This window comes from Pipistrellus hanaki (assembly GCF_964339955.1).
Source record: "Pipistrellus hanaki genome assembly, chromosome: 19".
Lineage (NCBI taxonomy): Eukaryota > Metazoa > Chordata > Mammalia > Chiroptera > Vespertilionidae > Pipistrellus > Pipistrellus hanaki.
This window is the reverse complement of record NC_140521.1, coordinates 15,371,201-15,392,300: the sequence shown is the minus strand read 5'-3', so window position 1 is coordinate 15,392,300 and position 21,100 is coordinate 15,371,201. Positions and strand designations below refer to the sequence as shown.

Here is a 21,100-nt window from a genome sequence, read left to right as displayed (position 1 = left end):
GTGTTTCTAGCAGGCACGCTGACAGCTGTCCGAGTGCCACATTTATTTACAAAATGTTGGTTAAATCGCTGACAGTTGGCGCCGTGGAGGAGAAGCTGAGAGAGAAGCTGACATTTCTTGATCTAGTGGGTGCTCGCAGGCCTAGTGCCGCTCCCCTAGCTGCTGATCGGTTCCACTGTTTGCTGGTTAGCGGGGAGTTGGTGACACGTGCCTCATGCACCGGCCACTTCTTTTTTTTTAAAAAAAAATGTTTTTAAATATATTTCATTGATTTTTTACTGAGAGGAAAAGAGAGGGATAGCTAGAAACATCAATGAGAGAGAGACTCATCAAGCCTCCTGCACACCTCCTACCGGGGATGTGCCCGCAACCAAGGTACATGCCCTTGACCGGAATCGAACCGGGACCTTTCAGTCCACAGGCTGATACTCTATCCACTGAGCCAAACCGGTTTCTGCTTTGAAGAGGCTATAGGTGTCCTGGCAGTTAACCGGCTCCGTGCTATCTGGTTCCAAAGGCCCTTTGGCTAAGAGTCGTCCTGAGGATGGCTGCTCCCAGGGACCTGTGCCTGTACTAGCTCAGACTCAGTGCCATAGAGCCTTCTAGAAAGCTTCCTGAGGAGGGCACAGTGGGACTCACCCCTGTGCCCCCAAAACCCAGCAATGAGAGGCCTGTGCTCATTACACCATGAATAACCAGCGCCATCTCCCTATTCCTCATCTGCTGGTCAGAGGCAGCCTGTCCATGACAGAGCAGGGCCCAGGGCTTCCAGTTCTTTCTTTCTGACAAGGACAATTAAGATAGAGGGAAAGCGTCTGGGTGATAGAGATCAACATTCTGGCTGGGAGAGTTTCAGACACAAAGACATATTTCTGTTACTGCAGTACAATCGCTTTTCCTCGCATGTTGAAACAAGCAGACATTGCCTTAAACTGTTATCTTTAATTCTTTTCTAATGTGTTTCTTCTTATGTTACAATAAATGCGATGCCTGTTTTGTTGACAATTTAAAATACACAGAGAAGCCCTGACGGCTGTGGCTTCGTTGGTTGGGGCAATGGTCCATCCACCAAGAGGAGGCAGATGTGATTCCTGGTCAGGGCACACACCCAGGTTGCATGTTGGATCCCAGGTCGGGGTGCATATGGGAGGCAACCAGTTGAAGTTTCAATCTCTCTCTCACCCTTCCTCTCTCTGGAAATCAATCAAAATAAATCATTATTTAAACCCTTCAACATGCACTGATAAGCAAAGGGAAATGGATCTGGCCTTGCCTGGACACACTATTTGAAACGGTGGCCTCATCCATCTTTTTTACCTCCTCACGCTCTTCATTCTTCTCCACAGCATTATCACCAGCAGATCTACTCCATATTTAATGTAATTTTGTTCGTTGTCTTATCCCACTGGAAGGGAAGTTCCATGAGGCCTAGGATTGTTCTGTTTTGCTAACCACTGTAGCTCAGTGCCTAGAACAGTGCCTGGCAAACAATAAATAGTTAATAGTTGCTGAGTCAAGTCAAACACAGAACATTCATTCATCCATCTGTACAGACAGACCCAACTGCGTTAGGCTCCCACTGGAGATGGCCTGAAGTGTGGCCACCAGTGAGAGACCACCCAGGAGGCCCACAGCCCTACTGCCCTCTCTCCCTCCAGGGCCCAGCCAGCTTCCAGTCCTGCGCTCCTGCTGCTCCACAAAAGTGTGTTATTCTGTCCTTCCCCTCACACACTCAGGTCCCATCTTGCTTTCTTTTCTTCCTGCCCCCCCCCCCCCACTACAGTGGCCCTTCAGTGATTCTCTCACATCCCAGATTACAAGTGACCTCCCAGACCTCAGTAGCATTCTTTTGTGCCTCTTTCTGGGGTGCTGGAACCCATGATCCAGACCAAGCAGGATGGGTTCCAGGCAACCAAATATTTATATATATATATATATATATATATATATATATATATATATATATATATATATATTAATATCTTTTATTGATTTTTCACAGAGAGGAAGGGAGAGGAATAGAGAGCTAGAAACATCGATGAGAGAGAAACATCGATTAGCTGCCTCCTGCACACTCCCCACTGAGGATGTGCCCACAACCAAGGTACATGCCCTTGACAGGAATCGAACCTGGGACCCTTCAGTCTGCAGGCCAATGCTCTGTCCACTGAGCCAAACAAGTTAGGGCTATTTTCACTTTTATTTATATGTTGACCTCATTCTGATTTTAGAAGACTAGAACTTATTTTTTTAATTTAATAATTATAGAAAATACAAGAAGAAAGTCAAAGCCACTTATTCCACTACCCAGAAAACACATGAGAGTTACTGTTTTGGTTTAAGACTCTTCTGTGTTTCCTATGTTTAGCAGGTGTTTATGTACACACATGCAGGCAGGCACACACACACACACCACACACACTCTCTCACATTCACAGTATTGAACCATTTTGATTGATGAGTTGTAGACCAGTTAATTACCTGAAATGACTCAGGCAGAATTCTGCCTTTATTCATATTCAAGGCAGTATTCATTTCAAATTATTAGAAAACAAAATAATGAAAAATATTTACTGTACAATAAATAAATTTATTTTTCTATAAAGAAAAATTTAAAAAATACTTGATACCATATGGTTTAAGAACATTGATATATTTGGTAAAATCCTAAAGAAAAAAAAAGGAAATGATAAAAAAAAAAAAATAAGTTCAGGGCAGTGGTCAGATCCTCAGAAGAGACAAGTTATAAAATATGTGAGAATATCAGAGGTTCTATTTCTTAGAGTGGATGGAAGTCACGGGGGTGATCAGTTTATTATATTTGTATACATAGATATGTCATAGGCACATTGATGTATAAAATATATTATCATCAAAAGAAAAATAATATATATTTGGCTCCTAGCATACGCAGAATATTGTGCTACACAAGCGAACATTTCCTTAAACGTTTACTGAGTGCCTACGAGGAATCAGGCCTCATGGGAAAGGCCAGCGAGTCAAAAGTGAACAGAGAGAAAGAGGACCGATCCCTGGGCAACAAGTAACACACATTCCTCTTCGAAGAGCCAGAATGTGGGCGAGAGAACCCATCTTCCCCCATCTTCTCTCCATGATAGTTTTAACTTCATTAGTGCCAATTTAATCTATTCTTAATAGAAAATAACATGCTTGATGCCTAATCTATGCCTGGCATAACTCATGAGTTTTTACATGTCATCTTATATAATTGTTATAAATAATTGTGATTTAATGGGATGGTCCAGGTAAAGCATTTATCAAAGAATAATAGGTCACATTAAATGTTGGTAGTGATATAGTGTTTTGTTTTTAATATTATACCTCATTCTTACAATCACTCTGTCAGGTAGCTATTAAGGTACTACTTAGCCCCATTTCACAGATAAGAAAATAAAGGCTCACAGAGGTGAATTCCATAAATCAAGTTAAGTTCCAGCCCAACTTTGTCCCAACTTCAGAGTCTTTTTCCCACCACACTGAATACATTCTTCAGTCCCCAAGCCGATACTCTATCCATTGAGCCAAACCGGTTTCGGCTGAATACATTCTTAATTAGCATGTTTTGTATAAGACTGACAAAAGGTGAGTACACATGCCTAGGATCTATATTTATGTGCTGCAGCTAACTTCATTGTAAAGAAATTTCACAAGGTAGGCACTGGACTATTGGGTGCTGAGGATGTATTAGCCCATCTTTGGATCTTCCTTTAAGTCCCATAATTTCATGTCTCTGTTACAGCTTCAAAACGTCACCCCTGCCAAAACCAGTTTGGCTCAGTGGATAGGTTGTCAGCCTGTGGACTGAAAGGTCCCAGGTTCGATTCTAGTAAAGGGCATGTACCTTGGTTGCAGGCACATCCCCAGTGGGGGATGTGCAGGAGGCAGCTGATCAATGATTCTCTCTCATCGATGTTTCTAACTCTCTATCCCTCTTTCTTCCTCTCTGTAAAAAAATCAATAAAATATACTAAAAAAAAAAAGTCAATTCTTTCCTGGGTCAAATTCCATCTTATCGAGTATCCCACCTTTCATTCCCTCTTCCTCTGTGTGTGTAGAGAAACCATGTTGTGAATAGGATGTGAAGGTCTGTCAAAATGTGTGCTTGAAGGAATAATAGGACCAGAGTGTGTAAAACCAGATCTTCCCGGTCTCCCAGCAGCAAGGTCACCAGCTGTAATATAAGGTACCCTTAGGTGAAAACAGAAGGCAGCGGGAACTCTCCCGCTCTCAGAAAATTCAAAAAAAAAAATTTATATGTAAATATGCTCTCATCTAGGCCAACTCTCCAAGGGACTGGAAGGGAAGGGGGAGGGGCAGGACTTAGTCTCTACTGACCCCTCGCCCCTGGCCTGAGCCAGCCCAGCATCCCAATGGGGTCCTCAGAGCCTGACACCAATTACTAACTACATATTAATGGAAACAACCCAAGCAACTATTTTTTCAATACCGAATATAACCCTAAGGGCAGGGAAATGTCAAACTGAATGCTTAATAAGGTTTGGTGCAAAAACGCTTTCGGGGTGAAATGTTAAGTTTTCAGGCACAAATGGAAATAATTCAGGAGTGGGGGGGGGAAGGTAATTGCTTGCCTCCTTAGCATACACAGTGTGTAGGTTTGATTACTGGATAGAGATATGAAATATGTGCTAAATAATTCTTCTGAACAGCTCATTAGGCCTAATCCATCTCTGATTTCTATGGGCCCATTAATTCCAAATATGCATCTGCTTATACATCCACACACACGATCGTAAAAAGGCCGGCCTCATTTCACAATGTAATATCCTGGAAATGACAACAGGTAACACGTCAAAATGGGACAGTCCTCAGATCTTAAATATGTATCACTTTCAGGTGCGATAAATAAAAGTGACAAAGAATAACAGCCCGAAGACGGATGGCATTTCGGTGAGGAAACACCAGGTCCACACCGCTAGGCATGTGTGCGGCGGGGGCCGGGCCCCAGCAGTGGCTGCCACGGAACCAGGAAGCTGGACCAGCCCCGAGAGCGTCCCCATGGAAACCGCCAGGCATCCTCGACAGCAAATAAACCCGGTGCAGGTGCTATGTTTGTTTCTGTGGGAATTTTAAATTTATTTCTCATCCCCTAGCCTTTGTGCTGCCCTCATCAACTTGTTCCTTCATTTGGATGCTATCCTAGTCCTCGCAGTCACTCAAGGCCCTAGACCTGTCTCTTTTCATTCCTTTCCCTTCTCCAGTTTGGAGACTGCCCCCTTCCTGTCCTGCTCCTCTTTTAACAGGTCATGGTGCTGGTTACGTCCTCTGCCTCGAACGTTTTTCCCGCTGCCATGCTCCAGGCCACCTTTCAAACACCCCCTCGCTGCACCTGGGTCACATGGCCCTTACCCACCATGTACTTGCTGGCACAATGCTTTGTCTGTTCCCATGCTGACTGACAGCTGGGCTTGCTGGGTACACCTGTGCAGGTGTGTGCTGCTCATGGGTGCTGAGGGAGGGAGGTGAAGAAGCACAGCTTCCACCCTAGCTGGTTTGGCTCAGTGGCTAGAATGTCAGCCTGCGGACTGAAGGGTCCCGGGTTCGATTCCTGTCAAGGGCATGTGCCGGGTTGCCCACTGGATCCCAGGGGGGAGCATGCAGGAGGCAGCTGATCAATGATTCTCTTATCATTGATGTTTCTATCTCTCTCTCCCTTCCTCTCTGAAATCAATAATTTGAAGAAGAAGAAGAAGAAGAAGAAGAAGAAGAAGAAGAAGAAGAAGAAGAAGAAGAAGAAGAAGAAGAAGAAAAACACCAGCACCAGCACAGCTTCCTCTATCCAACCAGGAGCCCTAGTGACTGACTCAGACCTGAGGAAGGGAAGCTGTTGCTGACTGGTCTGGACAAGGTGCATGCTGGGAGAGGATGCTGTTTTCCAATGTGGGGACTACAGCCCAGTCTCCCTTCACTACAAATCACTACAAAGTGCCTGGCATATCCAAGAGGGACAGTGAGGAGTGCTGAATTGGCACAGGAAAGCTCCTCTGTGCACCTCCAGGATGGCATTAACTCCTAGCAGGTGCCCAGTCCTCCAGGGCATACTGAGATGCCAGTGAGAATGAGACAGGTCTCTGACCTCACCACCCCCTGAACCTCCATGTCTCTGTAATGCCTGGGGTCCTTGTATGTCCCACACACACTGCCCTCCCCCTTCCCTGTCACAGAATCCTTTCCCCTTCAGCAGATGTACTCGGGACCACCTCACCACTGGCTGCTCTTCTCAAACCTAACCTCTGACAATGGTTTTCCCTCCCTTCTTTTCTACATTTTAAAAAAATATTTTTATTGATTTTTTTACAGAGAAGAAGGGAGAGGAATAGAGAGTTAGAAACATCGATGACAGAGAAACATCGATCAGCTGTCTCCTGCACACCTCCTACTGGGGATGTGCCCACAACCAAGATACATGTCATTGACCGGAATCGAGCCTGGGACCTTTCAGTCCACAGGCTGATGCTCTATCCACTGAGCCAAAGGGTTTTAGCTTCCCTCCTTTCTATTCCACATTTTTAAGTGCAAGCCTACAAAGCATCCCATCTGCCTCTTCGCTGGGTGTCAGGTCAAACACGAAATGCCAGAATCTCTCTGGCACAAAAGATGACACTAAATAAGAAACCTCAGGCCATGAATGAGCAAGCTGTCACCTAAGAGGTGTCTTCCCTAATTGCAGTGTCTCCACCGGCTCCGCTGAGGACACCTGCACATTCACATGGGAGTAAGACTGTCCTTTGTTCCTGGTTTTCTCCTGTGAGTCACGAAGGCAGACGGTCCACTTGGTTCTGAGAGTAAAGAGTCAAGGAAAGGAAAAGCAAGCCCTGGAGGCTTCAGTTTAAAAAGGCCACGGGTCTCACGTTCAGCCCCGTGCAAAAGTCACCCAAAGCCTTGCCAAGAAATATTAATGAGTGCTTACAGGTGGATCTTAAGCATGCATCTGTGTATGTTCATGCAGCTGAAATCAGAAAACAAATGAAAATAATGGTGGTGAATCCCATAGGTGAAGGCTAGCTACCTATAATAATAAAAGTGCCAAAACAAGTTTGGCTCAATGGATAGAGCGTCGGCCTGTGGACTGGGTGGTCCCAGGTTCGATTCTGGTCAATGACATGTACCTTGGTTTCGGGCACATCCCCAGTGGGGAGGGTGCAAAAAGCAGCTGATCGATGATTCTCTCTCATCAATGTTTCTAACTCTCTATCCCTCTCTCTTCCTCTCTGTAAAAAACCAATAACATATTTTTTAAATAATAATAATAATAATAAAAGCATAATATGCAAATCGAGTGAATGACTGAACAGCAGAACCACTGTCTGGACGACCTTCCAGACAGCCACACTATGACACACACTGGCATCAGGCCAGCCAAGGCGGGTGAGATGCAATTGGTCAGGGGGCCCACCATTACCCCATGATTGCCCTGCAGAGGGAGGCTCAGGCCAGCCAAGAGATCACACCCCACCCTTGTCACCTGCAGAGGGAGGAGACTGGTAGCTATGGAGTGGGGAACAGCACAGCACAGATGTCAAGCAGTGGCAGTGGCAGTGGCAGTGGGGGGAGGGGGGCGCGGGGGCGAGGCCAGCTGCCAGCAGCCGGGGGAAGGAAAACCCCAATAGACCCTGATTGCCATCCAGGCCTAGGGACCCCTGAGGGGTCCCAGATTGCAAAAGGGTGCCGGCCAGGCTGAGGGACACCCTGCCCCTGTGCACAAATTTTGTGCACCTCACCTCTAGTTGTAAAATAATGAACTCCCATATCTAGGCAGCCTATCACTAGAGAAGTGTGTTTCTCCTTCGTGCAGGATTCTAGCACAGGCGGTTCTGGGTCAGCCTTCAGGGTGGGGCAGAAGCTGGCTCTGTGCAGGCATCTCACAACCTGGTTGCAGGAGCATCTGCCAAATAGGACGCGGGTTTCCAAGGTAACTTTGGACATCAGCATCCAGATGGCTAAGAAGAAACAGCATGAAGTAATTTCATCTGGGAGCATTTTATGGGCCCATCCACACAGAACTTTCGCTCCCACTCCTATGGGTAGAACTCCATCACATGACCGTGCCTAAATTCAAGAGAGGCTGGGAACTGCAATGGAGCTTTGTGCCCAGGGAAGAGAATAAACGAGTCTTTTTAAAGAGCTGGGAACCTCTCCCTCAAGTGTGAAGAACCCAACAGCGCAGTGCAGCTCAGGCCCTGCCTTCTCATTTCAGAAACAGGGAAACTGAGGCTAGACAAGCTAATTGTGTTCTAGAACCCGTGGTGACCTCAGAAGCAGGACTAAAGTAGAGGTCATCCTAGCCCTCAGTCATGACTCACGTTCCAAAAACAGAGACACTTGCCAAGCATTTTCAGAATCACTCCTCCACAAGGATGCTGCCAGATGTGACCCAATGTTCAGTCCCGCCTCCTGCCCTGGGTTCAAGCAGTGCAATCTGCCCACAGCAGACACATCGCACGCCTGGTTCCTCCCCAGGGGTGCACAGCTCACACACAATGAGCTGCAGGCCCTGTCCTAAACACTTCCTACTTCACTCCCGCCTCAGTATTCCCATCACCAGTTCCCTTAAACAGTGACCAAATGGAGGGGCAGGGAGGTTATAATCCATATGCCAAAGGTCACACACCTGAGAAGTGGCTGAACCAGGATTTGAACCCAGGGAGCAGTTTGGTTCTAAACCTTCCATGGAATCACTCTGGTTTACAGCCTTAAAGTAATATTCCCTTAATAAAAAAGCTTACAATAAAATCACAAACGTCCAATAATGTGATACCTGTCAGGCTCGCAGCCTGATTTCTGCCTGGCTGTGGCTTTCTTCCCTCCCCCCTGGTTCATAGGCCTTCAGCTAGAAACGAATGCTTATTATTTTTTTAAATTATATTTTATTGATTTTTTTTTTTTTTTACAGAGAGGAAGATAGAGGGACAGAGAGTCAGAAACATAGATGAGAGAGAAACATCTATTAGCTGCCTCCTGCACCCCTCCACCCCCACTGGGGATGTGCCCACAACCAAGGTATATGCCCTTGACCGGAATCAAACCTGGGACCTTTCACTCCGCAGGCCGACACTCTATCCACTGAGCAAAACCTGTTTCGGCACAAATCCTTATTTTTAGGTGGTTATTAGATTTTCTAAAGACTTCTTGGCAAAGTGGAGATGTAAAGGTCTCTTAGATTCTGCATGTACAGATTTTATGAAGTGTGTCACCCTGTCCCAGGGGTCCCACCTTGCTGTCCCGTTCTACTCACTATTCTGGAAGACAAAAACCAATGCTCAGTCACATACACCCCGACCGAGTTCTGTTAAGAACACCCAAACTCATGCCAAGACAGAGATAGGCCCGAGCCTTGCCTTCTAATAAAAATAAATAAATAATATTCGCCGAGAACAGCTTGCTATTATTCCTAATAAACTTTTCATTCACTCAGCAAATATTACTTACTGTATCCCGTGTTCCAGGCAGTAATTTCAGCGCTATAAATGAGGGCCATAAAGTCCCTGGCCTAGCAGATCTTACATTTTGTGGAGAGGGGATAAGTGGCAGAGAAATAACAGCGTTTTCGGAGTGCTGAGGGCTTGAAGAAAATTAAAGTGAGCTCAGGGACAGAGTGACATGGGTGGGCATGGCTACACCTATGGCAGGTCTAGAAAGTCTTCTTTAAGAATGGGGTATTCCTCCCTGGCCAGTTTCACTCAGTGGTTAGAGTGTCGGCCTGCGGATTGAAAGGTCCCAGGTTCAATTCCCGTCAAGGGCATGTATCTTGGTCGGAGGCAGCTGATCAGTGTTTCTCTCTGATAGATGTTTCTACCTCTCTATTCCTCTCCCTTCTTCTCTGTAAAGAATCAAAAAAATATATTTTAAAAAGAAATTTTAAAAAAATAAGAGTGAATCATGAACTGAACTCACAGGCATCTCCTGCCTCGCGATTCTGAAAGCCAGCACTCTGAAAGGAAGGTGTTGGCAGGGCATGCTTCCTATGGAGCTGGGGGAGAGAACGCTGCTTTGCCTGGTGCTGGTTTCCGGTGGCTCCTTCCAATCGCTGGCATTCCTCGGCTAGCAGCTGTATAACTCCCATCAGTCCTCACCATCACATGGCATTTCCCCATGTGTGTACCCTGTCTCCACATTGTCATCTTCTTACAAGGACTCCACCAGCTATACTGGATTAGGGGCCCACCCCACTTTATCATGGATTCAGCTTAAATATCTAATTACATCTTTAATGGCCCTACTTCCATAGAAGATCATATTACAAGGTCCTGGGTGCTAGGACTTCAGCATATCTTTTTTTTTTTAATATATTTTATTGATTTTTTTACAGAGAGGAAGGGAGAGGGACAGAGAGCTAGAAACATCGATGAGAGAGAAACATCGATTAGCTGCCTCCTGTACACCCCACTGGGGATGTGCCAGCAACCAAGGTACATGTCCTTGACCGGAATCGAACCTGGGACCTTCCAGTCCGCAGGCTGACACTCTATCCACTGAGATAAACTGTTTCAGCTCTTTTTTTTTTTTTTAATTTTTTTTTTTTTGGGGGGGGAGGATAGAGGAGGAGAGGAAAGGTGATGCAATTCAACCCACAACACCAAAAGTGTTGCTTTTTCTAGGTTTTATGTATAACAACTACAGCAAATCAAAAATACTCTGCATATATTCTTTCTTTCTTCCGCATAGGTACCAACCAGTTAGAATTACTGAGATTCAGCTTTTCTGATGAGTAAATTTCCCCAAAGATGATTACTGTAAGAGTAAGAGCACTTCTCTGTGCACCCACTACACCACAGGTTATTTGAGATCCAGGCAAGATCAGGAAGTTATTTTCACACCGTTACACCTTCCTTTGCCTCCACGGGGCAAACAGAGCTTTGTCTGAGGGCTAATTTCAGCTTTATCATTTTTCCACCAGTTTAGTGGCTGATGCTGTTCTCGTTACAAATGTTATTCTTTGCAAAAACCGTCGACAACATTGCAAGGTTAAGTCATATGTTCGTTTTTCATTTTATAAGACAATTCTAACCCCCCAAAAGCTTTTGCAGCTAAAACATCTCATGCTGACAAGACAGCAAGCTGGTCAAAGGCACCCAAATGAACCCAAACAAACTTAACCACATGAAGCAATGAGATTTGGGGAAAACAGAGCATGAGAGGCTGAGGCTGCTAAACGTAATTTAAACCAATTTATACCCATGGCGTCAGCTTGACGTGAGACTACTCTGGTGGTTCCATCAGTGAGCTGGGAGATCATCTGCTAATGCCAGACACACTGGTCTTGCCCCAGATTTGCATGTGAGAAAAGTTACCAAATGCAATGCCGAAACAGGTTTGGCTCAGTGAATAGAGCGTCGGCCTGCAGACTCAAGGGTCCCAGGTTTGATTCCGGTCAAGGGCATGTACCTTGGTTGCGGGCACATCCCCATTGGGGCTGTGCAGGAAGCGGCTGATGAATGTTTCTCTCACATCGATGTTGCTTACTCTATCTCTCTCCCTTTCTCTCTATAAAAAAAATCAATGAAATATATATATTTTTTAAAAGTTACCAAATGCAGCCTTCCCTCCTTATTCTGCTTTCACCATCCCCGTGCAAGCCCTGAGCTACACTCCTGTGAACAGAAGAAGTGAATGAAGGGTAAATGCCATCAGAGAACATTAAAACTGTGAGGGCTAAAACCCCTGCAAGCAACGGCTTCCTTACCTCCAGTGAATTATCATAGAAAAAAAAAAGTCTTGCAAGGAAAATAGTCTCTACATTCTAAATCTACACATAAATTCCTGGCCCCCCTATTTGTTTCCAATAAACCTGGCTCCACAGAACCTTCTGGATGGTTTGTTCTGGTAGGAAATTAATCTTCAGAGCCATGAACTGTCATAACTTGCTATGTAGCAATCCTGTTATGAAAAATAGAGAAATACCTGTCTTCTTACTCCCTCTCTGAAATAAAATAGCTCAGGAAATTATTTGAACTGGAGAAGTTGCCTAGAATAGAAACAGATGTGGAAGAGGAACACTGAAAAGTATAATTCCAGGAAGGCGGGGAGGCATTCCTCTGGCCAAGATCTCTCAGAAGCAAGACACGGTACGTGGGTGTAGCTACATGGGTGCTTCGGCTACAGTACTTTTCACGAAAATTGCTAAATGCAGGAATACACATGTATACGATATAGGCATGTGTGTGTATGCATGTAAAAAGTAAGTTGTAATTAAGCACTAAGCTTTATGTCCTTTAATTTTAACCCAAAAGAGCCATTTGAGGTAGGAAATGACTTCCCCCTTTACACAGAGAGATTAAAAGTTTCGTCCAAGATCACACATGGTAAGTATAATACCTGCAAAAAGGACTCTGGGAATCCTGGCTGGCAGTCTTCTTCCTGGCATACCACCCCTGATGGAATGAGTTAGTAACGTCCTGCTGGTGAGAGATCTTTGTCTCCATCGATGTGTTTCCATTAAACATTCCTATTGCTTATGCCTCTCTCTTGCCTCACACAGGCTATTTGAAATTACAACCTAAACCCAAAGAGTTGTGTGTTTTTTTCCTTAAAAAAAAAATGGTTTTACTTGGCCATCTATGTGATGTTAAAGGCATTATTTATTTATTTTCAGTATCCTATTACACAGAGTAGAACCCATCAACCTGCTCCCGGGGAAGCAAACTGACCTGGGATAATTCAAGGACAATGTTATAATTTACCATGGAGACTCTGTACTTAGAATAAATATGCTATTAATATTAATGGCATCCCCCCCCCCAAGAGTTCCCCCAAAATAAATGCCAATGATCCTACTTGTAGCACAACAAAGAAGGAGATTGATAGGTCGAGGCCCCACCCACTCTGCCCCCTACACCAGGGCATCCAGGTAGGCTGGCTTTCAGACCAGTCCGAGAGCCACATTTCCACCTGGATCTGTTTAATGTCCCATTCCAGAGAAAAACATGGTAACATCTGCGTAAGTATTCACTCTCCGTGAGAGAGTCCAAGGTTGCTGATCTTCTGAAGAACCTAGAATGAAAGTCTTACTCTGAACAAACTATGGAAATTCTAAGGGTTCGCAGACAGCAAGGGACCCTTGGAGGCCAGGGGATCATCCACAAACCACATACAACCTTATATACTCCCACACTTAGTTCTAACATACTTCTAGAGAAAAAAAAAAAATTCTTGTGCTCCAGGACAAGAAAGAAAAACCAAAGTGCCTTTCTAGGAAGAGAAGAACTTGGCAATGAAGAAGTGATAATAGGAAACCATCCCTTTGTTGAGAGAGAGAGAGAGAGAGAGAGAGAACGAGCTTAGAAGTCAGACGTCCCAGGATCGGCCACCATGTGACTGTGTGATTTGGGAAATGCCTCTCTTTGCCTCTGTTTTGGTTTCTGTAAAACTGGAACAGTCATTGGATCCACTTCATGGAGCAACTATGAGGATCAAATAAGACCTGTCAGTAGCATGCTCAGCACCTGACACCTAGTAAACAGAGCTGCCCCAGACAAACTCAGAGGCGGAGCTTAAGGGCTAAGAAGGCAGACACTCTAGCAGGTAAAACCAGCAGTCAGGAGAGTACATGATAATACACATTAGCTAACTGCCCCAGAAACACGGTCAGTGTCAAGCGTTTTGTACTCAGTGGGGGAAAGGGGCCTTCCTCTGGGCGCAGGTGGCTTAGACTAGGGCTCACACTAGATTAAGTGAGTGTGGGCTGGGTGTCAGCTCCCTCTAGCCTTTTCAGAAAGACATCCTGTTTGAGACTCATTGTCACAAGCCTCAGTATCTGTAAAGCCAGGTGGCCAAACTCCCTGGTCTCGGTAATCCTTCTAAGAACAAAAGAAGCATTTCTGTAAATACCTATGCATGCAGGTGAGGCGTGCTGGAGACCTGGTGTCCCTCTGCACCCTTCCTTAGGTTCCCTTGACAACGGGCACCCGGGTTCTCCTTCTGCCCCGTGGTTGGTTGGCTTTTTCGTTTTCCCATTTTAGTTTTTGGCTCCTTACACCAACTGAGTGAGCTTCCAGGAGCCTCCCTCTGCAGCCCCATCTGTCCATGCTCTTTGGAGCCACGGTCCGCCGGCTGGATGCCTGGCAGGCCCCGGAGGTGAGCACGGGGTGGTGGCTCTGCCAAGGGGGCAGGGCAATGAGAACGGCACAGGCTTCCTGAGTGACACTGCTCTTCCGAATGAGTTAACTCCTCCACAACAGGTCAATAGTTACACCACGAGACAGCCACTGCCAGCAACTCCAAGTAGAGAGAGAGCAGGGTTGGCAGAGACCTGCTTCTCTGATCTCCTTCTTATCTGGAAATGCCAGCTTCCCTGAGGTCCACCTGAGGTTGGCCACATCAACAGCGAGTGGCATTTCTTCAAAGGTGCTGGCTAGGGGAGCAAGCTGGCAGAAAGAGGGTGTGTGTCGTGGATGCAGCGATGAAATCACAGGCACCTTGACACAGCCCATCTGTGTCCTGGACAGAGAGACACCAGCTCAGCCACTCAGGTCCTCAAGAGCAGCCTCGTCCTGCAGAGAAGAGCCACCATGCACAGCGGCACAATCTGGACAGCTATAGATTGGGGCAAGGCCATCACAAGACAACTAAAGGAAAAGGGCAGAATAGAAGAAGATCTTCATCTCAGAGACCAAGTCCTTCATTTATTCATGCGACACCTCTCTTCTGAGCAGCTTCTCTATGCCAGACATCATGGAGAGCGAGACAGAGAAGGTATCTCCACTTGAGGAAATGACAGCCCAATTGGGGAAAACAGAGCATGAACACAGAAAGGGAACACGTTCTGACATAGGTGACTGCTCCAAAGATATAATCCCGGATGACCTGCTGCTGTAGGGCTGGTGGCAGTGGTGGTGGGTCCCTTCATGTGAGTGTCCAGAAAGATTTCAGTGAGGGTCCCCCATGAGCGAGGGCCAAGATGGTAAACAACTGCCCACGGAAGCAGGCCTGGAGGAGAGGCATTCCCAGCAGTGGAACCGTGAGTGCAAAAGCTTTGTGGCAAGGACGAGCTTTCTGTGTTCCTGACTCAGAAAGCAAGCCGGGAGGACAGCCACTCAGACTTCATTAGCACAAACCATGGGCGCCATGTCTCGTGCTGGGTATTGGGATGTGACTCTGCAGAGGGCATCACTCTGGCTTCCAGAGGCCATGCGGTAGCTGGACAGACTAACAGACTCCATTGTTCTAAAAATGCAATGCTAAGTGGTTTATGAGATAGAAATAAAGTGCCAGGCCTTTCAGCCTCTGAAAGGGGACTCGCTGAGTTTTCTCAAGTATCAAAACCACATGATTCTGTGCTGTTCCGTGGAGCTGCTACATCAAAACTCAACTTCAACCCAGCACACTTCTCAGATGTTTTAGTCACTCATCTCCTCCCCACCAAAATAAAAATAATAAAAAAAAAATCACCGTGGCAAAATCCAGAGTCTAGGCAGAGGACCAGGGTGTAGCTCAGCCTCCTGGACTCACTTTCCAGATGAGCCAAGGAAATATTTGGGGGATCTATAAACACAGGAAACACATTCAGCTAAGTTGCCCAGTAACACAGGGGCATGTAATGGCAGTCTCTCATTAATGACACCCACACAGATGGGCCCCAGGCTCTGCTGCTCTTGCTGCCTCCTCATTGTGCTCCTCAGCAGAGCTGTCCTGCCCCAGAGGGGAGCACTCTTCTCCACCATGCACTTGTCCATGGGCACTCTGCCTCTGCTGCCCACAGCCCACAGCCCGCCTTCTGAGTTGGACCCAAGGTCCTGCATCTGGGAGTCCACACCACATGCCATTTTACACCCCAACACCCAGCTCAGTGGCCTTCGTGTAAGAACCACTCAATAAATCTCCGCTGATTGGCCACAGCTGCATTTTAAAATCCAATGACGGAGAAATGTGGTAAGGGGACACATTGAATATAGGCTGGGGAGAGTTTGGGTTCATTGTCATCGGTTTCATTTGTTCAGTGGATATTCAGAAGTGCCCTGGGCTCACAGAATCACATGATCTCTGCTTTTTAAGAGCTAACTGCCCCCAGTCCAAAGGCAGGAAGAAGGCAGAGAGGTAAACCACACAATATACGCTGAAATGAATCAGGGAGAGGTTAAGTACCAGCATGGAAGAGAGAATACGTTGGAGAAGGCTGCTGTACAATGTCAAGATGCAAAGTCCTGAGTTGACATCCCATCACTTGCGTGATTTTAGCCTCTCTGGGCCTCAGCTTTCTCATCGATAAAATGGGAATAATTAAGTCTAGTTCAGAGAGTTGTTGTGAGAATTAAATGTTACCATGTATAAGAAATGTTTCAGGCAATAACTGGCCAGTGACTTACTAAATAATAATCTTACTAAAAATTATTATTATTAATGCCACACACTATGGTTTCAAAACTTCCTAACTGTGCAACCTTAATCATAATGATTCCATTTTCCACGCCTCAGTCTCCTCATCTGCAAACTGGGATAATAATAGCACCTGCATGGTAGGGATTTTTATTAGGGTTAAATGCTAATATTATGAGTTTGGATGATGGGTGAGATATTATATAAAGTATTTAGAATACTCCCTACCAAATAGTGAATGCTTAACAAACCTTGATTTTTTTTTTTTTACTGAACATCCTGTTCTATGTAACCTCACCCTTTTGAAAATATGCATATACTATCAGCAGAAGGGCAGAAAGAGTGGGAGACTACAAATTGCAATTTTTTTCAGGCCGTTGATGGCACATTAGGTGAAAGGTTTCCCAATACCTCCACAAGGATCATTAGTGCTAATTAGATGAAATAAAACATCTTTAAAAGTTTCCTCACACTAGAATCGCTGCGGAGGCAATCATTCTGTGGGGACTGAAAAACCTCAGAAAGTGAAACTGGAGAGAACAAAGCAGAAGAAAATGAAATCAGAGCAGAAAGCCCTCTGCTGGTTGAGAAGGAAACTACAAGCATTGGCCTCATTGTCAACCAGGGAGATGTGGCCAGCGTAGGGTGGCTCTCAGGCAGAGCAGAGGTGCTGAGGGCCTCTCTCCTTGTGGTTCTTTCTGTGTAGTTTGGTCACGTGCCGAACCAAACAAGGAGAAAGGGAAGGAGAGAGGAAACGAGGGAGGAAAAAAGAAAAAAGAGACCCACAGGGACACACAAAAAGCAAAAAAGAAAAAGAACTCAGAGCCCTGAACCACTAGATTGTTGACATCTGAAATCAGGTCATGTGCAAATTTTATGTAAACAAAATACACTCTACAATTCCTACTTGTTTCTCGGTACAGAATGCAGAGCCTGTGTGGAGAGGTCAAGGGCTCCCACTCCTCAAAGGTCCACCCACCACGGGACCCTTCCTTGTCCCAGTGCATCAGGGCCTGAGAAGAGTCAGGATGCTCCTGCTGAGGTGGAAGCATCTTCTATGCAGGCCCTGCTACCCCCGCAGCCCGCTTCCCATCTAAAGCGGGCCCATGGCCAACGGGTTGTTGTCAGGCAGACTGAAGTTCCACTAACCCCCACCCTGGAAGGCTGGGCTCAGTGGGAGGTTCTTCTCCTGATGTCAGAAAGACAGTCAGCCCAGGGGCTGGCACAGATGGCAGGAGTTGGTCCAGGCGGACCTTTGTGTGCCATGGCGGGGCTGGGGCTGGACAGGAAGTCCCACCACATCCCACTTCCTCAATCTGCACCCAAACAAGGCCAGTGTGCCTCCAGCATGTGTGAAGATGCAAACAAACATGAATGCCCAAAAGAGACAGAGAGAGGGATCCCCAAGAGTGTGTGTGTGTGTGTGGGGGGGGGGGGGGAGCGAGAGAAGAGGCATGGAAAGAAAGACAAAGAAAAAGAAACCAGCCAGTACATACAAACCTGATTTTAAAGAGAAGCTGCTCCTAAACCAGGCCCATCCCCTGGCTGAGCATCTGCTAACTTCAGACACTCTCTGGGGCGTTCTGGTTTCCATGGAGCTGGGGAATGCCCTGAGAGACCAGCCAGATCCTGGCCTGTCCAGCGCCCCTTGTGTGCCCATAATGTGGGAGCTACTATCTGTCAGGGATCCTTTGCTATTTTTTTTAATATATTTTATCGATTTTATACAGAGAGGAAGGGAGAGGGATTGAGAGCTGGAAACATCGATGAGAGAAACATCGATCAGCTGCCTCCTGCACACCCCCTTACCGGTGATGTGTCCGCAACCAAGGTGCATGGCCTTTGACTGGAATCGAACCTGGAACCCTTCAGTCCGCAGGACGACGCTCTATCCACTGAGCCAAACCGGTTTTGGCCTCCTTTGCTATTTCTATTTCTCTAACAGCTACCTCCCACCTTCCCATTGAAAAGACCACCCCATTTCTTTAGAAAATGTTCTCCCTGTGCCAGTGTCTCTATTTTATCTCTCGGGCTGTTACTCCTCGTAGCCAAAGATTAGGGACAAGGGGGCACCCAGAGAACACTAAATGGCATGGACCACATTGCTTTAGAAGTTCATTTTTGTTTTCCTCTTAAGTGCTCTGAAATCAAGGCACATGTGGAGTTCGCGTTGAATCTCTCTCTCTCTCTTTTTTAATATATTTTATTGATATTTTACAGAGAGGAAGGGAGAGGGATAGAGAGCCAGAAACATTGATGAGAGAGAAACATCGACCAGCTGCCTCCTGCACACCCCCCACTGGGGATGTGCCCACAACCAAGGTACATGCCCCCGACTGGAATCGAGCCCGGGACCCCTCAGTTCGCAGACAGATGCTCTAACCACTGAGCAAAACCGGCTTCGGCAACATTGAATCTCTTTATAAAGCAGATGCACAGTTCTTTCAGGGCGGGAGGCAGGTAGATGCTTAACCTTCCTTCAAAATAGTCCCCAAAGGACATAGTGGGAGAGGCTGATTTCAGGAACGAAGGAGTGACTAAGGCAATGGGAGTGAGCTCCCCAAAATCAAAGGCGCACAGGATTTTTGTAGGTCTTGCATGAGTCCTTAAGTCACACACTTCCTTTGGCAATGACCCCCCAGTGCCTCCTCCTCCCCGTTTCCCATCCCCTGAGTATTGCTTTAAGTGCGTCATCCACAGACAATCCAATCCAATCCGGGAAGAACGGTCACCAGGGGGCCAAACAGTGGACACCAGCGCCAAGAACCGTCACGCGCAAAGGATGGGCATACGGTCAACGTTGCCTCAGTGGCCCCAGTTTGGAAAACTTTATTTAAAAAGGCACATTCCGTCAAAGAGACATAGGGAAATCATTCTCCCCATCCATCTTCCCAGCTTCTACCGTAGGCTGACTCTCTCATCAAATTCCAGAGTGAGATTCCATGGCAATTGCCCCTGAGTGGAATAGTTTGTAGGAAATCGAGTCAGCATTTCAGCAGGCACAAAACAGAACCAAGAGTCTCCTCCTCCTCATCCTTCTCCTCTTCCTCCTCCTCCTCCAGTTGCTGTAAACCTTAACCCCAGAGGCCAAGCAGGACCTGACTCAACACTGAACCTCAGCTCCTGCCCATAGATGACTTAGTGCTGGCGGACAACACCCAGAGCACCGTTACCCAGACAAACGCTGTTTCCCACAGACAAACCAGACGCCTCTCCACCATTTAGGTCTCAGAAAGCCATGCTCACGCGGGAAACGCATGCCCTCCTGCCCACCAGCTAGTGGCCTGGAGGCCCCCAAGAGAGCCCCACAGCCAGGCCCGGGGCAAAACAGCAGCTCTGCCAGAGGTCAGGGCCCAGCTGGCAACTAACTCCCCGTGCCGTGGGCAGAGTGAGGGCACAGGAAGCCAGCCCCGTCCTTTGGGGCTCATTAACTTCAGAGAAGACAGTTGACCCGGAGCTCCATCCAGGCCCCGGCCACCATGGCCACCAGCCTGGGAGTCCCATGGTCCCCAATCCTAGGGACTTGGTGGCCCAGCCACCCCCTCAAGCCTCCCAAGCCTCCGACCAAGGAAGCCAGTGTTGGGGAAACAGCTCTGAGAGGTCCCCATGACACTACCAACATCACATCAGCATCGCATCTGGCTCATCTGAGCTCTGTTGCACACACTCACACCCCTCTCCCTCTCTGAGACCCCAGCCCCCTTTCCGAGTCAATGTCAAGTCACAGAAGAAATGCAGCTCCCTACCTGAGGGTGGCGCTCTCCCCCTGCCGGACCGTCACGTTGTCCATCGCTTTGGGGAAGGTGGCATCTCCGCTGCGCACCGGCACTCCTGTGGGCACAAGGAACAGCAGCCTGAGAGACACGACCACGAGGCACTTCCAGGGCAGGAACAGGTACCCACAGACCCCCATCCTCCTCGGCAGCCACAACTTCCCAGAACTCCTCCTGCAGCTGCAGCCGCGCGGCACACGCCCCCGGGGCGAGCGCAGGAAGTGGGTGGGGTGCGGGCGAGCTCGGACCCAGCAGAGAACTAGCGGCGATGGAGAGGCGCGGATTTCTTTCTCTTTTTTTTTCTTTTTTTTTTTTTTTTCTTCCTGTTTTGTTTTTTCTTTCTTTCTTTCTGGGAGAAAAGCGCGCAGACTCCTCCTCCGAGTCTAATAGTCCTCCCTCAAACCCAGCTCAGCGCTCCAGCCTGGGAGAGCCAGACGGGGCTTCCTGGGTGCAGCTCCGGCCGGGGAAAGGGGAAGAAGCTCCGGGCAGATGCCGAGGCACGGGCACTTCTCAGAGGTCTCTTCTTCCCGCAAACCGTTTCCACATGGCACTTCGGGGTGGCATAAGCACTTGGGTACCCGAAGGGTAGCAGAGGGTGGGTCCGATCCGGCTACGCAGAGCAGGCTGCAATCCCTCGGCGCCAGCCAGGGGAGATCCAGCACTTTCTTTGTAAGTTTCGGAGGCAGGATGGCCGGCGAGATGCGATCGGTGACAATAGCGGATGCAATCGGAAAGTGGGGCACGCAGGAGGCAGCAGCGGGGGGTGTGCGAGGGGGAGCGGGCTGCGCAGGGACCGCGCTCCGGACGGAGATGCTGCCGCAGCCGCCCGCCCGCCCGCCCGCCCGGGTCAACTTCCTCGGAGCCGAAATCGGAGCAGCAGCTGCTGCTGCGATGGAGCAGGTCTCGGTGGAGGCAGTGGCCCCGGCGGTCCAGGCAGGAGCCGTCAGGAGGCAGCGGACCAGAGACCAGACCTCGGC

The 21,100-nt window shown here is 47.6% G+C and overlaps 1 protein-coding gene across 4 annotated transcripts in view; it reads right to left on the bottom strand.

Moving 5' to 3' along the window:
• NTM (neurotrimin) overlaps nt 1-20,384 on the bottom strand; it is a 356,476-nt gene extending 336,092 nt beyond the window's left edge. For all 4 annotated transcript variants that reach the window (XM_084868345.1, XM_084868346.1, XM_084868347.1 and 1 more), the window contains exon 1: nt 20,097-20,384. In XM_084868345.1, coding sequence (XP_084724471.1) covers nt 20,097-20,263 — 167 coding nt within the window. In that variant the 5' untranslated portion in view covers nt 20,264-20,384. The remainder of the gene's footprint in view (nt 1-20,096) is intronic.
• Nucleotides 20,385-21,100: the final 716 nt, after the last annotated feature.